A 13,006-nucleotide genomic window follows, 5' to 3' on the forward strand; every position below is an offset into this window, starting at 1 on the left:
CACCGAAACATTACAAAACGTCCATGCTTTTTCAGTGAAGCACAATGCAGATATCAAAACCCTCATGCTTTTATTAATCAGCTTCACTGCTATGTCCACGAGTACATATACTTCTACAAAGCCTTTCTAGGCAAAAGGTTCAGTAGGGGATACATTCTGTTACCTCCGCCTGCACAACGAACAAGATATGACCTCTATAACCCCACTATGAACCCGCCCTATCCTTATTGTTTTCTAGTATTTTTCATGTCCATTCTGGTGTATTTTTGTACGGTTTGTCAGTGTCGCTAACTACAAAACATTGGGTAAGTGGCAGCTGTACTTCAACTTGGGATGCGACCGGATCGCCTGCTGCAGAGCGGTGTCCACCGTCACGCCCTCGCGGAACAACTTGTCGTACAACAAGCACATAAACTGAGCCAGGTACTCCTCATCATCCATGTCATGGTTGCCACTCTTCTCGGCGTCGCTGTCCTCCCAGTCGCTTATAGGGCTGACGGGTTCAGGCTCTGACTCATCGGCTTCCTCATCCCCGATGACAAACTTCCCGTTCTCCAGGCTTCCATTTACATCCATCCCGTAGTAGGCTATTGTCTGGGAATCTGGAGGCTCGATGGATGAAGAGATGACTGCTTTGGCGCCAGAGTCCATGAATGCCTTGACCAGGCCATGTGTAAGGCCATACTTACCACTGCATACAATGATCCTCTCCCTCCATGCTCCAACCTGGGACATCATATATGTCATGAATTCAGATGCCCTAAAATTCTGATATGCATTGAAAGAAGCGAATAAAAAGATAGTGTAATTTGCAAGTCAAAATCATCTTCATAGCTACTCGTAGGCTGACTTGGCCTAGCAAACAGGTTCTATTAGCCTTGTATGACATCAAAATAAAGGAGCTAGATTGCAGGTATTTGGGTACAAGGTGGTAGCAGGGTCTGATTGAGGAGCAGTGCAAAGTGCACAAAGGCTAGTTTCACAGCCAGCAACTTCATGGAAGACATAGTTAGAGAGTTGGAAGATGACTTTGGAAAATAATTCAAATTCAATATAGATATTGTTTCTTCCATGGCCGAATTTTAGCTAACCAAACCATTGTGGTGCCATTGGCATGTTTTCTACTAAAATCCCATTCACAGTTCACGTGCAACTCAATTTTGTTGCCATACTTAGCAACTTCCACAGTTGCCATGTGATCTGAGGAATCAATTGTGGCACTGAACATAATATCAAGAACAGCGCATAGGGAGTGCAAGCTACACATATTGACTTACCATCCATCGAACATCTTCAGGTGCCATGTGAACAGCAGGCACTGTCCTCCTAAACATATATGCACCAATTTCTTGGTTATCTTCCATTACCTGCGGCAAAGGATAACTTAGCATACATACATAGTAATGACTTAATTGGAAACAAAGAGCCAGAAAAGGCAATTCCTACTTGTGTTTGACGACCTATATAGCGGTGGTGTATCCCACCAATTTCAAAAGATGGCCATTCAGCAACAAACTCAGACAAACATGAAATCTTGGACAAGGAATATGCGCCTTTTCTATTACGGCCACGCAACAAGTTTGACAAGCTAGTTTTGACAGACTGCAGAAACCTGTCTGCAAGTTCTCCAGGTTCAGCAACCACAAATACATCATTCTGCCAACTGCAACAGTAGTTTTGTGTCACACACTCATAACTATAAACCTGAAAGAAAATAAAATATGCTGAAGCATGTGAAAGATACCTCAATACTGAACCAGTTGAATCATTTTGAAGAGCCAGGTGTATCACACCAACTTGAGGCATATTCTGCAATTTATCATACAGTGATCGAACATGTGCAGATGGCTGCCTTGACTTCAATGGTGATGTTGGCGGTGAGGACTTTGAAGTTGGGTGCCCGTCCAAGCTAAGTGGAGGAACTAGGTCGATTCGACCGATCCGTTGAGTGCCCTCAGGACTATATAGGAGTGGACTAGATGGGAAACTTCCAGTAAATAGGGGAGAAGTTATTGGAGTAGGAAGTGCAGTAGCTGGCTTCCCAAACCCAGAAGCACTATTCATAAGAGCTAACCTAATACCATTATGGGAGCAGAAAGATTCAAGGGAACGTGCATGATTTATTTTCTTCCCAAAATCAGGACTAAATGAAGCCTCTACAAGCAAAACCACACGCCTCCATCCTAAGGTAGGATTACTTTCACTGAAACCTATTAAGAGAGGATAAAAAAATTAACCAAATAACCCAAATGCTTAAAAAACGCTGAAATATGGTGAAGGCAAACCTTGATTTAATGACGTCAGTCTTGAAAATGACAGGGATTTGTAAATATCAGATGACTTTTCTTCCTCTGGGTATCTTGGGACCAGAAGCTCACAAAGATTCTTGAAAGCCAGAAAATTCTTCTGAATGTACTCCTCAGTTGCAGCTTCCAGCTTAAGCCAGATAGCAGGGTCAGTCTCATCTAACTCCATACCACACCGTTCATCAACTGCCGAAATAACAAGCTCACTGATTTGAATATGCAGGCTTATTAGGTTCAAACATATCAAAAGTAGTGCATCACAAATGATGGTTATGTTGGGCTCCCATCACGTTAATAGCTTCCCTTTTCTTGAGAAAATGTTAAGGGTTTCCTCAAGTTGAATTACCTGGATTAAAGCGGAAATATTGCATTTCAGGAAGCATTGGTATCAGCGTATCCAAAGTCTCTTCAACTCTCTCCACTGAGCATGCACTTTCTATTAACACTTGCCCTGTGTCCAAGTAGCGCCATCCACCTCTCCGACTCTAGATGCATACAAGGAATAAACATATATAAGAGAAAGTTGGGCCAAAGATGTATATCTCATATCAAAGTTCTCTGGGAGTGTAAAGGTAATTTAGTGTACAAGTTAGCATTTAAATCTACAAGAAAATCAGTACTCATCTTTGTTCATTTCAGTCTCTTAGTAATAGACTTATGCCTGTTTACCACAAGATGGAGGGCAATATATGCTACTAAAATATTCCCCTGAGTTACACTGGTTAGACCATTGAAGTCTGGGGGTCAATGAAACCCCCATCAACAGTCCGCATTCAAAGGCTGGTACAACCTCCTTAAGGGCAAAATCAGGGGAACATCTCTCCCCCTGGTCAAGTCTTTTAAATACTCCCTCAAAATACAAGTTGTTTTAGGATTTTTGCTGGTAAAAACCTGTTTAACTTTGACCATTCATATATAAAGAATTCTGTAGATTGACTATGTAATGTAGATGTTGCTAGATGCAACATGGAAAGTACTTCCACCTTCTATTGAAACAATTTCTGAAATATTCAGATTGTTTGACTACCTATAGCTGATTACTAAATAATCTCAACGACAAAACAAGAACCATCGCATTACCTTAGTTGGAACTGAGCCGCATCCTATCGAGACTAGACAATCTATTCGTGTGTCTGGCCACAAAAGTTGTGCTTCTCTTATGGCAAAGATTGTGGGATTATTGGCCACAATAGCTCCATCTTGCCAACGATTTGCATCTGAAGAAAGATGATAAGAAAAGAATAAGAAAGAATGATGAGGAACATGCCATACCAAGGCCTTCAAGAAATAGAGGCATGGTCTCTATAACGCAAAATAGAAGCCATAGTTGAGTCTACAATATTTACCAACAGCGAAATCATCCAGATAATATGGAGCTGCAGAAGATGCTCTTATCGCTTCCCACACACGATGCTTGCAGCTCCCCATGAAGGCACCGCGTTTAATACCAACTGGTGCACCAGAAACAGCTGTACCAATCGCGCCAATTGATGGACTTTCTGCCATTCCTGGTGATACCTCCAGAGTGCCAGGAGGATACTGTAACAGGTTATTGGGTTAATATATGGATATATAGTCCAATTCTCAACAGTCAGAACGGGAAAAGAGAATGAAACAACTGTGAAGCTATGTCCTTCGAGACAACATTGTGATGAACAATGCAATATAAAAGGTGCATTTTAGCTGTACTTCTATGAGGATTAAGTTGGTCCCATCGTACAGCTTGAGAAACTAATTTAGAACTGAAAAGAGAAAAACCATTCAGGCAGGATCAAGAGGCAAACCTGATAGTTACGGAATATATATGGTTGGGCAGGCATGACACTGACTAAAGTGGATACAGCAAAAACCTTCGGAATGCCTTTAACAGCAGATTCAATTAAAAGGTCACCATCTTCATCGGCACACATTTCCTTTAGTAACCTCTCAAATTGATCTGCACTGTGCTGCAATTAATCCCTCAGTCACTCCAGCATGCATAACATGGAACAGCACAAACAATATCAAATTTATCACTTCATTAGTACCTTGGACCCATGTACAACTACTCTAAAACTTTGTGACGAACTTTTGAAAAGTTGATCAATCTTCTCCTTCCAAGTAGCAGCTTCATCCTTTGGAATAGGTTCAGCAAACACAAGTTTTCCTAGGAAAATCAACAGTTCAGTTGATAATAAAACACATTGGCATTGGAAAGGAAACTTCAAGAGGCAAAAGAGATGCACCAAGTTTTGTGTATATTTCTTCACACTGATCCAAGGTCATCTGCTTGATTCCAAGAGCCATTGCAAGCATCCCACCAGTGGATGTACCACATATGAGGTCAAACATTTCATGTATGCGTTTCCCAGTTCCTTGCTCTATCTGTTTAAGCATTTGAACAGTTGCAAGGCCCTTCATGCCGCCACCATCCATTGACAGAATGCGCAGACCCTTCTTCGCAACTGGCCTTCCTCTTATTGCTCGACGCAAGTTCTCATTCTCCCCTAAATGGTTTGAAAAGATTCATAAACACATCAAGACATGTTCACAATGAATGATAGCAAGGACCAAGAATAATTATACCTAAGATTGCCAAAGCACGTGCAGCTGCCTTGCCGACACGACGCTCTTGTGAAAGAGTTAAGCGGATTAAAAGGTCACGCAAGCTTTCAGAATGCATGAGGGTGCGACGAGTCTCCAAGCAGAAAGCCAAATTGCCAACTGCAAATAGAGATAGACGTTGCACCTAACAAAAGGAAGCAAATAATGATGAGCTGGTGGTTATCCAACATTATATAACCAGAGTCTAAATCCAGTTCATCTTGCCTCGGAGTTCTTATGTGCACAAAGTGCTTTCAATGACTTCAGCACATCTCTCGTCAACATCTTTTGAGCAACGTGATCGGAAACAAAAGTTAAGGTGACTACTACTTGCAATACTGATACTAACTCTTCTTCATCAGATGATTTTAATACAGCTTCAATAGGCTTCATAATGTCACACTTAATCAGCTGCATTGCTGATGTAATATCAGATGCCAGTGATGAAATAGCAAGGCATGCTTGCTCAACCTGCAAAGGTAATTGAAAATTAAAAAGAATTAGGAAAATTAGCTTGAAACATGAATCCCTACAGAGAGGTAGGTGGGGTATGTAGTGTGTACCACATGACGATTATCACTGCTTATCATGCTTATAAGCTGCCTGACAGCATTCTCTTCTTTGCTAATAGCAACATGGTTGCTGCGATCTTCCATTATTTTGGCCAAAGCAGAAGCTAGCAAAGGATGGTGACAAGAAGAGAAACGGAAAACAAGAGAGAAAAAGGCGCTAAGTTTGTGCCTGGTTGCAATGAAGTAGGAACTGTTCTCAGTCTGAAAATAAAATACAAATGCTCTTATCAGAAAAGTTGGTAGTTATGGGATGACCTAACAAAGAGAACGCCAGAAAGCCAGGATTAGTTTATATACCTCTATTTGCACAGTGACAGATTTAAGACTCTCCACTGCTTCAATTCTAATATTTGCAAGTGTGAGGTGCCTGAGATTATGCAGTGGCAAGATTTCTGGAAGAAACTCTAGAGGATTTCCAAACAAGCGCAAAATTCGGAGCTTGGGCATTGACCTGTGGGAAACAGAGAATGAATCATGAGGAAATGGCACCAATTAGAAGCAACACTATGACAAAGAACTCCGCAAATAAGCATTAATAACCTGAAATCCAACAATGGCCGGACAAGCTTGTTATGTTCTAATGATAATTCCTCCAGCATAACACATTGTCGCAGTTCTACTGCTTGTATGAGAAACAAAAAAGAAATTAGTTTGTTGCAAGGGCAGTTGATTAGGTACAATCTTGAGCAATTGAATATGCAGAAGTTAGAACAAGCTATAAAGAACCATCTTTAGAGATATATAGATTTAATTGGATGTGCACACTAACCAGGGACAGAAACTAGCATGTTGTTGTTAACTGACATCACTTTCATATTCTTCAACGCACCAACTTCAGGGGGCAAAACTGACAACTTATTGTTGTCAAGATATAGCTTCTCGAGAAGTGGAAGGCGGGTTAACTCAACTGGAAGAACCTGCCAATTTTTTTTTGTAGCATTTCATAGTTAGCCTGAGTAATATCTAGACATATAGATAGGTGAAGATGCAAAAGGAAACTTGGGGGTTTATTCAACACACACAATGTATTATGTATGTTCACAAAGCAGAAACAGCAATAATATGCAACATTCCAATATCCTCTTCTGCTTCTCATTTACCTGAAAACATGTTGTCAGCCTCTTGAAACAAATGGCATCCAGTTTAGCACCCAGTTTAGGGATCGGTTTGGTCGTTCCTTTGTTTTTTTTTTCGTGGAGCACATAGTCTGAGGTTTGAGTCAGGGCTGTTACTTTCTTTTTCTCTTTTTGGTTTTGTAACTTGTTTGTCTTCTTCTTTAATGAAATGACACGCATTTCTTCTGTGCCTTTGGGAAAGAAAAAAGAAAGAAAATGAAAGAAACAAATAACACCCAACTCTCAGTGGGCACAAACGCTGAAACTCATTTGAGAGGTTTAACTGACAACCTAACCCCAGTTTAGCAAATTTGCTGTATCAATAAACTGATACGCGCTATCTGTTTCCTTTCCTTTTAGGAATCACCCTGAATGTGCCTTTATGCCATCCAACAAAAAATACATCAAATGGTAAGCTTATGGCAGATTATATTAGGGCCATTTGCAATTCTGCACCAACTCTAACTGCACGTTTGCCCTCCACAGTTTTTAAGTTTCACCAGCATACTCCACCGGAGTGGAAAAAGATGTACACCCCGGGCAAACTCCTAAATGTTAGGATTTAACAATATAAGAATAGTAGTGATGAAACTCACAACTATAGTTACTAACGAATCCCATATGATAAGCTGCTGTGGTGATCAGATATTTGAACTAAAGTGAAAAGGTGATCAGGTTGACATACTTAGTAGTTAGTTTAAAATTTTCCATAGTTAATCATGTATAAGCATACTCAAACATGATTTAAATCACCCAACAGAATCCTAAGTACAACATTGAGGCAGCAAATCACAAAAAAAAATCCAAGTCCTAACTCCTAAGAATGTCACATTGCAATTATAGTTTTGTTTGGTGAATACATAGATAATACATATTTCCGTAAATTAATCAGGGAATGTTTAGCAAACCAATATAGGAAGCAACCAAACAAACTCCAACAGATCTCACATGATTGCATACAACTACATGGCTATAAATCAGCCAGGGGCAACCGTATCAACCACAGGTTGACAAGAGCAAAACATAAGGACAATCAGAATGGTTGGATTTGGTGGCAAAAGTTAACAGCCACAGTGGTCTTTGGTAAACAAGCAACATCATCGAAGTTGCACAACCCATGGTTAGAACTGATCATCATAATATCCAAAACTATGAATGCAGGACAGCCAACACAGCGCATAAGTGCCATTTGCATAAATCTGATCAAAATCTCTACACAAACACATAAAACACCACAATGCCCACATCCGAGAGATCGCTGAGAGCATACAGGACTAGTTGAATTCTCCCACCAATCAAGCGTGCATGGAAATGACGACTACTAGGAAGTGGTTTCGTTTCGCGGGGATCAGAAGCTAGGGAGTGGACAACGAACTCACCGACAGCCCGCAGTTGCAGAGGCTGAGCACGGCGACGGGGCGCCAGTGATCCGCGAGCACGGGCACGCCCGCAGCGGCGGTAGGCCCGTCCACGGCCGGCGCGGGCGCGAGGTTGGATCTGATGAGCCGCGCGAGCACGCCCCCGCCGTCTCCGCTCCCCAGCGCGGACCCGGGGGCGCGCGAGACGCGCACCGACCGCAGCGCCTCCCGCCTCCGGACCACCCGCATCTCGATCCGCACCCCTTCCTCCCCGCCGTCCATCGGGGTCAGGTCGACGGAGACGGCGTCGTGGGGCGGGGGCAGCGCGACCATGAGCTGGGACTGGAGCCGCAGCGCGACCTGGTCCTCGTCGTCCCCCGCCGACCAGTCGAGGTCGATGCGGAAGCCGAGGTCCCCGTTGCGGGTGGCGGCGGTGGGCGAGGAGGAGCATGTCGGGGTCGACGACGCCGAGGAGGAGGGGGAGGAGGACGCCGGAGGTGGCGGGGACGGGGGCTGGCGCTCGTCGGTGTCGGCGTAGTCGCCGTAGTCGAGGGTGAGGTGGAAGATCTCGGAGCTGCGCTTCCAGCCCAGGCCCCACGACATGGCGGCCGCGGCCTCCGCATCAAATGGCGGGGGCCAGGGCTACGTGTCGGAGGCCGGAGGCGCGGCCGGCGACGACGACGAGACGTCGAGAGGAAGGCGGAGGGAGGGAGGGAACGGAGGGGAAGAGGGGAGGCGTTTGCGCTTGCGCTTGCGCTTGCAGAACGCAGCTTGTGTTCGGTTTGTTTGGTCTGGTCTCTCTGGAAATTTTTGGGTTTATTTTGGTTTTTTCGTCGCGGGGTTTTGCGAGCTTCCAAGGTCCAAGGTCTACGACGTACAGCCCGGGCCACCGGGCAGCGTCTCCTGCACGAAATTTTGTGACGGTTTCGTTAGGACGGGTTCCACTAGTCAAGCGCTCGAGTTTCTAGAAGAGTCTCTCGTGCACGGCGGGATGGCGCGAGAGGCCGTTCATGTGGTCGGTGCGACGGCAATTTATTTAAGCAACACGACAATGTGTGGGGTAAAGTGTTGTAGCCCTTCGAATATATTCTGAATTTGCATTAGATTTCCAGGTCTTTGTGTAATTTGAATGTGTATTTCACTTTTAAAGAGAACGTTAAGTTGTCTTCTCCGACATCATTTTTGTATGACATTGTGAATATTTTTTCAATAAAATCTTAATTTTTAAACCAGCTATGTCAAACTCCATAGTATCCAATCATATCATATATGCTAAAATCTTTCTATCCATCAATGCATGCATCCTCCATACCTCTCTGTCATGTTCATCACATCATTTGACATGATTTCAACCAAAACATGCAGCCAACATACACCTTATGTCACTATCTTAGACTAATGAGATTTTAGGCAAGGGTAAAAAGAGAAGGAAATTTTTAGATACATTTCCTCTAAGATATCAATTTCAACAGAACATTTCTCCCAGAATCTACAGTGGTTGATCAAATCATGGGGCAATCATAATTTTATAATAATAGTCTACAATTTTACATGTAAAACTATGATTGCAAACATTTTTATAATTGCCACATTTATGACTTGGATACTATTATGTTATACTAAATTAATATGGTATGATCGTATTCCAACCATAAAAAACACTAATGAGTTTTTTCACATGATAGAATCCGTTTCTTAATGGATCTAACAATCTATGTTAGTATTTTAGTGAGTTGGATCGAGGTTGTCTATCATGTTGACGATTGTCCTTTAGGATTTATCTCAAACACATTTTTTAGTGTTTGCTAAAATAATCATATCATGGCTACTTGTACAACAACATCAACTAACTATGCAAAGCTACCAATTTAGTTTTCCATCAGCCAATTTACATATTTTAATTTCACACTTCTCAAGTTGGGATTTAATTGTGCAAGTTGGGATTTAATTGTGTGTTCTTTTTAAGGCAATGATATATGAGTACTTGAAATAATATATTCGTAAAAATTAAGTTCTATGGAGCACATAAAAATAATTTACTTTTTATTAGCAAGAAAAGGAAAAAGAAAAAAATGATTTTATGGCGCGTGCTCCGTTGTGTTTTCCCCTCTCGCCAATCTCTACCCGCCGTCCACCAGGCACCGCCGCTGCCACCGCCGAAGCACGGCTGCTCCCAAACCAGGGTGTGACCAGTGCATCTCGCTTCCTTCCCCCGTGGGCGTCCTCGTCGTCCCCAACCCCCAGACTGCCGTGGAGTGAGATCCATCCGGGCTTGGGTTGATTTCTTCATTTGCCGGTGAGGAAGCCCGAAGCCCTAGGTTGCTTGAACAACCCGCGTGATCTTTTCTGTCCCTGTGTGCCTTCGAATCTATCTTCCTTTCCTGTGATGGAACCTCGATCCGTTGCGTTTTTTTTTTTCCACACAAACCCCGCTCCTCATATTAACCATGTATCAGCTTCCTGCTATGATGATTGATTTTGCTTTTGTTCGTAGATTGTAAAGATCGTGGTATGCGGATCTAAACGGGCAAAGCTCACTGCCGTGAATTTTATTAGTTACCAGGAAAAAGAAGTCCTAGGATTTAGGACTTAAGGGCGTAGATGGGTAGGCATACTCAATTATTCCTTGCTTCGTTGTTGCTATTGATGATATAATGGAGAAAAATATAAGTTTGTTGCAATAGTACAACTGTATGACAACCCATTTCAGATCATAGTTTTCCTTTGGAAGCTGTATGTGTATCTGAGTTATGGACAGGGTCTAGGCTTGAGTAAAAAGACAGTAAAGTGATTAGGAATTCAAGATGTTAGGTAGTATAATGCTCAGATTTATGTACCCGGTGCCATAACCCATCAGCAGTTCCCACACCCTTGTAGCTCAACATCCTTTTCAGTACATGCTGCGAATACTGAAACGGCTAAGATGCTAAAAAAAAATACTGAAATGGCTAAGATGTTATATTGGTTTACCAACCAAACATTGCAATGAGATGGATTTGTGTGCCACAACATAATTTATATCTGTGTCCTGCGAATACTGCATTGGCTTACATTCGGGATTAGCTAGGAATTTGCTAAACTGCATCACTTGTTGTATGTTGTAAAACAATGAAGTTCAGTTGTGTCAATTTGATTCTGAGATTCTCCAATTGACACGCTCTTTCTGAGTTGAACTTCGCAGCATATTTCTAGTTAGGTTGTTTAGCCTGTGATTCTCTATTGAGGCTAATGTATGACTATTGTCTGTTTTGTGCAGGAATGGAGAAGTATTACAGTAAAACTAAATTTGCACCCTTCAGAGATGCTCCATTTGCGCTGCGCGGTAAGGACCTGCAGTCCTGCACACTGATTTGTTATCTTTCCGCACTTTTTTTTAGATACCAGTCAATTACACTACAATCCACAGTATATGAGATAGCAGGGGCACATGGGCATCACTCCAATTACATTTTTGCCATTGTATGATGTGGTAATATGGGGCTCTAAATGCCATTAGTGTCAGTGTGCAACAAGGAGTTCAATTGATGTATCCACCAGTACATGACCATATATATGTTCAGTCATGATACCCCAACCAAAGGCCAACAATGGCCTTGTACCTCTTTTCTTTGCACCATTGTATTTGGTCGATAGATAGAAGCTTTTCTGCTTCTGTTGGGATCTGGGGACAAGAATTTTTATGTATTCTCATGGATCTGACCATTGTCAACTGTATCTCTTATTTTATTAGATATGGCTGCACAATCTGATACACTTAATGTCCCTTATTAATGTGCATATCCGAATGTACAGTGTGCAAAATTACACATGCTTCGGTGAAATGTATTCAGATGCCCCCTGAATTCCTTTTGTTCTGCTCTGTGCAAGTTTACAGCTCATACCAGTATGACACACAACTGAACATTCTGTGACTGTTGTCCTCATCTTTTCAGGTGCTCTTGGCAGCTCAAACACAAACCTTGAGCAAACTAGGGGCTACACATCTTCTCCATTAGGAGCTCTGCGACCAAAGGTGCCTCCATCCGGAAGACGCCCCCTGCACACTAGTGGTCCCCTGTCGGCTCCTGTTGCAAACCGCCCATTGTCGCCCCACCTTCCTCTGAAGAAGCCACAGCTGAGCGCTACATTCTCGATCTCCCACCGTATATTCGGTGTTGCACTGGGTGTTGCCATCATATCCGTTCCTCTTGCGACCAAGTTTAGCATCATGTTTGGAGTTTGAGAGCAATGGTAGCCTGCCTTGATGAGATTTAAGTTTTCTGCTTTTGTGAATGTTTTGTCATTTGCGTTTTCTTGTTATGCTACTGGTGGCATAGTTGGAAACGGAACTTTGCCATGTTTGCAGGATGTTGTATTCCCTGGTTTCTGTGAATGTTTCATCATCTTGAGTTTTTCTTGCTATGGTACTAGACTACTAGTGGCGCACAAAGTTGCAATAGCAGCTTCATCGTGCCGGCATCGGCAAACATTATGTAATAAGGAAAACTATGCAATTTATTGTGTGAAAAGGATCTCATTGACTCATTCTGAGCGCACTTGGTTAATTAGAACCTGATTTAATTGGCTTCATTGATTATATTACTGGTGATATGAAAATTAGTTTCGTCTGCTGAAATGAGGTATACGTAAGTCCAGTCTCTTTATTCATGCCATTCGCCCATGCCGCACTTCTATTGACAAAGGAGGCACGTATGATATTCAATTAAGATTGTTTATCTGCCCTGCGGCTTCCTTCTTCCCTAGTTTTTGCTCAGAATTTCAGGATCCAGCTTCTCCTGATGAGAACGTCATGTGTGCATTTTATTTTTACTTAATTTGTTTACTCACTGCCACACACCAATTATCATTTCGATGCTTCAATCCCGTTGTTGCAAGCACACGAGCTTATCTGGCCTTGGCACAAATGAATAATCAAATAAGAGAATAAACAGAAGTAGGTTAATTAAATAATTAGCCTTTTTTAAGGATTTTGTGATCTTGTCCCAACTTTGAAATGCAATTGTGTTTTTACCCTTATTTTTCGAACTTTGTGATTTTTTTCTAAACTATTCACAAGTCATTGCGATTTTGCT

At 42.3% G+C, this 13,006-nt stretch overlaps 2 protein-coding genes across 5 annotated transcripts; one reads left to right on the forward strand and one right to left on the reverse strand.

Annotated features, from left to right (window-relative positions):
* Positions 1–49: 49 nt before the first annotated feature.
* On the reverse strand, positions 50–8,740 carry LOC101764535 (phospholipase A I). 3 transcript variants are annotated; one of them, XM_004957821.3, is made up of 18 exons: positions 7,956–8,739; positions 6,231–6,378; positions 6,002–6,080; positions 5,759–5,912; positions 5,453–5,662; positions 5,115–5,360; positions 4,872–5,034; positions 4,532–4,792; positions 4,334–4,452; positions 4,091–4,252; positions 3,653–3,845; positions 3,387–3,523; positions 2,653–2,791; positions 2,286–2,492; positions 1,745–2,210; positions 1,447–1,663; positions 1,278–1,367; positions 292–726 (listed from the first exon to the last, which is right to left on the reverse strand). In XM_004957821.3, exons 1-18 carry the CDS (start codon positions 8,535–8,537, stop codon positions 292–294), a joined length of 4,008 nt encoding a protein of 1,335 aa, XP_004957878.1. In that variant the 5' UTR covers positions 8,538–8,739. The 3 variants fall into 3 exon arrangements, with proteins under 3 accessions (XP_012699490.1, XP_022680457.1, XP_004957878.1); XM_012844036.2 differs by having other exon boundaries at positions 50–726; positions 1,447–2,210; positions 7,956–8,740; XM_022824722.1 differs by lacking the exon at positions 7,956–8,739 and adding an exon at positions 6,562–6,771 and having other exon boundaries at positions 50–726; positions 1,447–2,210.
* Positions 8,741–10,026: 1,286 nt separating this feature from the next.
* LOC101764948 (succinate dehydrogenase subunit 3-1, mitochondrial) lies at positions 10,027–12,503 on the forward strand. Of its 2 annotated transcripts, none has more exons than XR_001163315.2 (3): positions 10,027–10,230; positions 11,191–11,256; positions 11,867–12,503. XR_001163315.2 is itself a non-coding variant. In XM_022823980.1 (3 exons), the coding sequence occupies exons 1-3, from the start codon at positions 10,536–10,538 to the stop codon at positions 12,154–12,156; spliced, it is 360 nt and encodes a 119-aa protein (XP_022679715.1). In that variant the 5' UTR covers positions 10,433–10,535; the 3' UTR covers positions 12,157–12,503. The 2 variants fall into 2 exon arrangements, 1 of the variants encoding a protein (XP_022679715.1); XM_022823980.1 differs by lacking the exon at positions 10,027–10,230 and adding an exon at positions 10,433–10,539.
* Positions 12,504–13,006: the final 503 nt, after the last annotated feature.

This window comes from Setaria italica, chromosome II (genome assembly GCF_000263155.2).
Source record: "Setaria italica strain Yugu1 chromosome II, Setaria_italica_v2.0, whole genome shotgun sequence".
NCBI lineage: Eukaryota > Viridiplantae > Streptophyta > Magnoliopsida > Poales > Poaceae > Setaria > Setaria italica.

Bases quoted from the DNA above. Each gene is read 5' to 3' on its own strand.
- LOC101764948 (XM_022823980.1), top strand. The intron at 11,257-11,866 runs GTAAGGACCTGC...TCATCTTTTCAG, and splicing joins TGCTCCATTTGCGCTGCGCG to GTGCTCTTGGCAGCTCAAAC.
- LOC101764535 (XM_012844036.2), bottom strand. From the start codon at position 8,537: ATGTCGTGGGGCCTGGGCTGGAAGCGCAGCTCCGAGATCTTCCACCTC. The intron at 6,081-6,230 runs GTTAGTGTGCAC...TCATACAAGCAG, and splicing joins CATGCTAGTTTCTGTCCCTG to TAGAACTGCGACAATGTGTT. The intron at 5,663-5,758 runs GTATATAAACTA...TTTTATTTTCAG, and splicing joins CTGTCACTGTGCAAATAGAG to ACTGAGAACAGTTCCTACTT.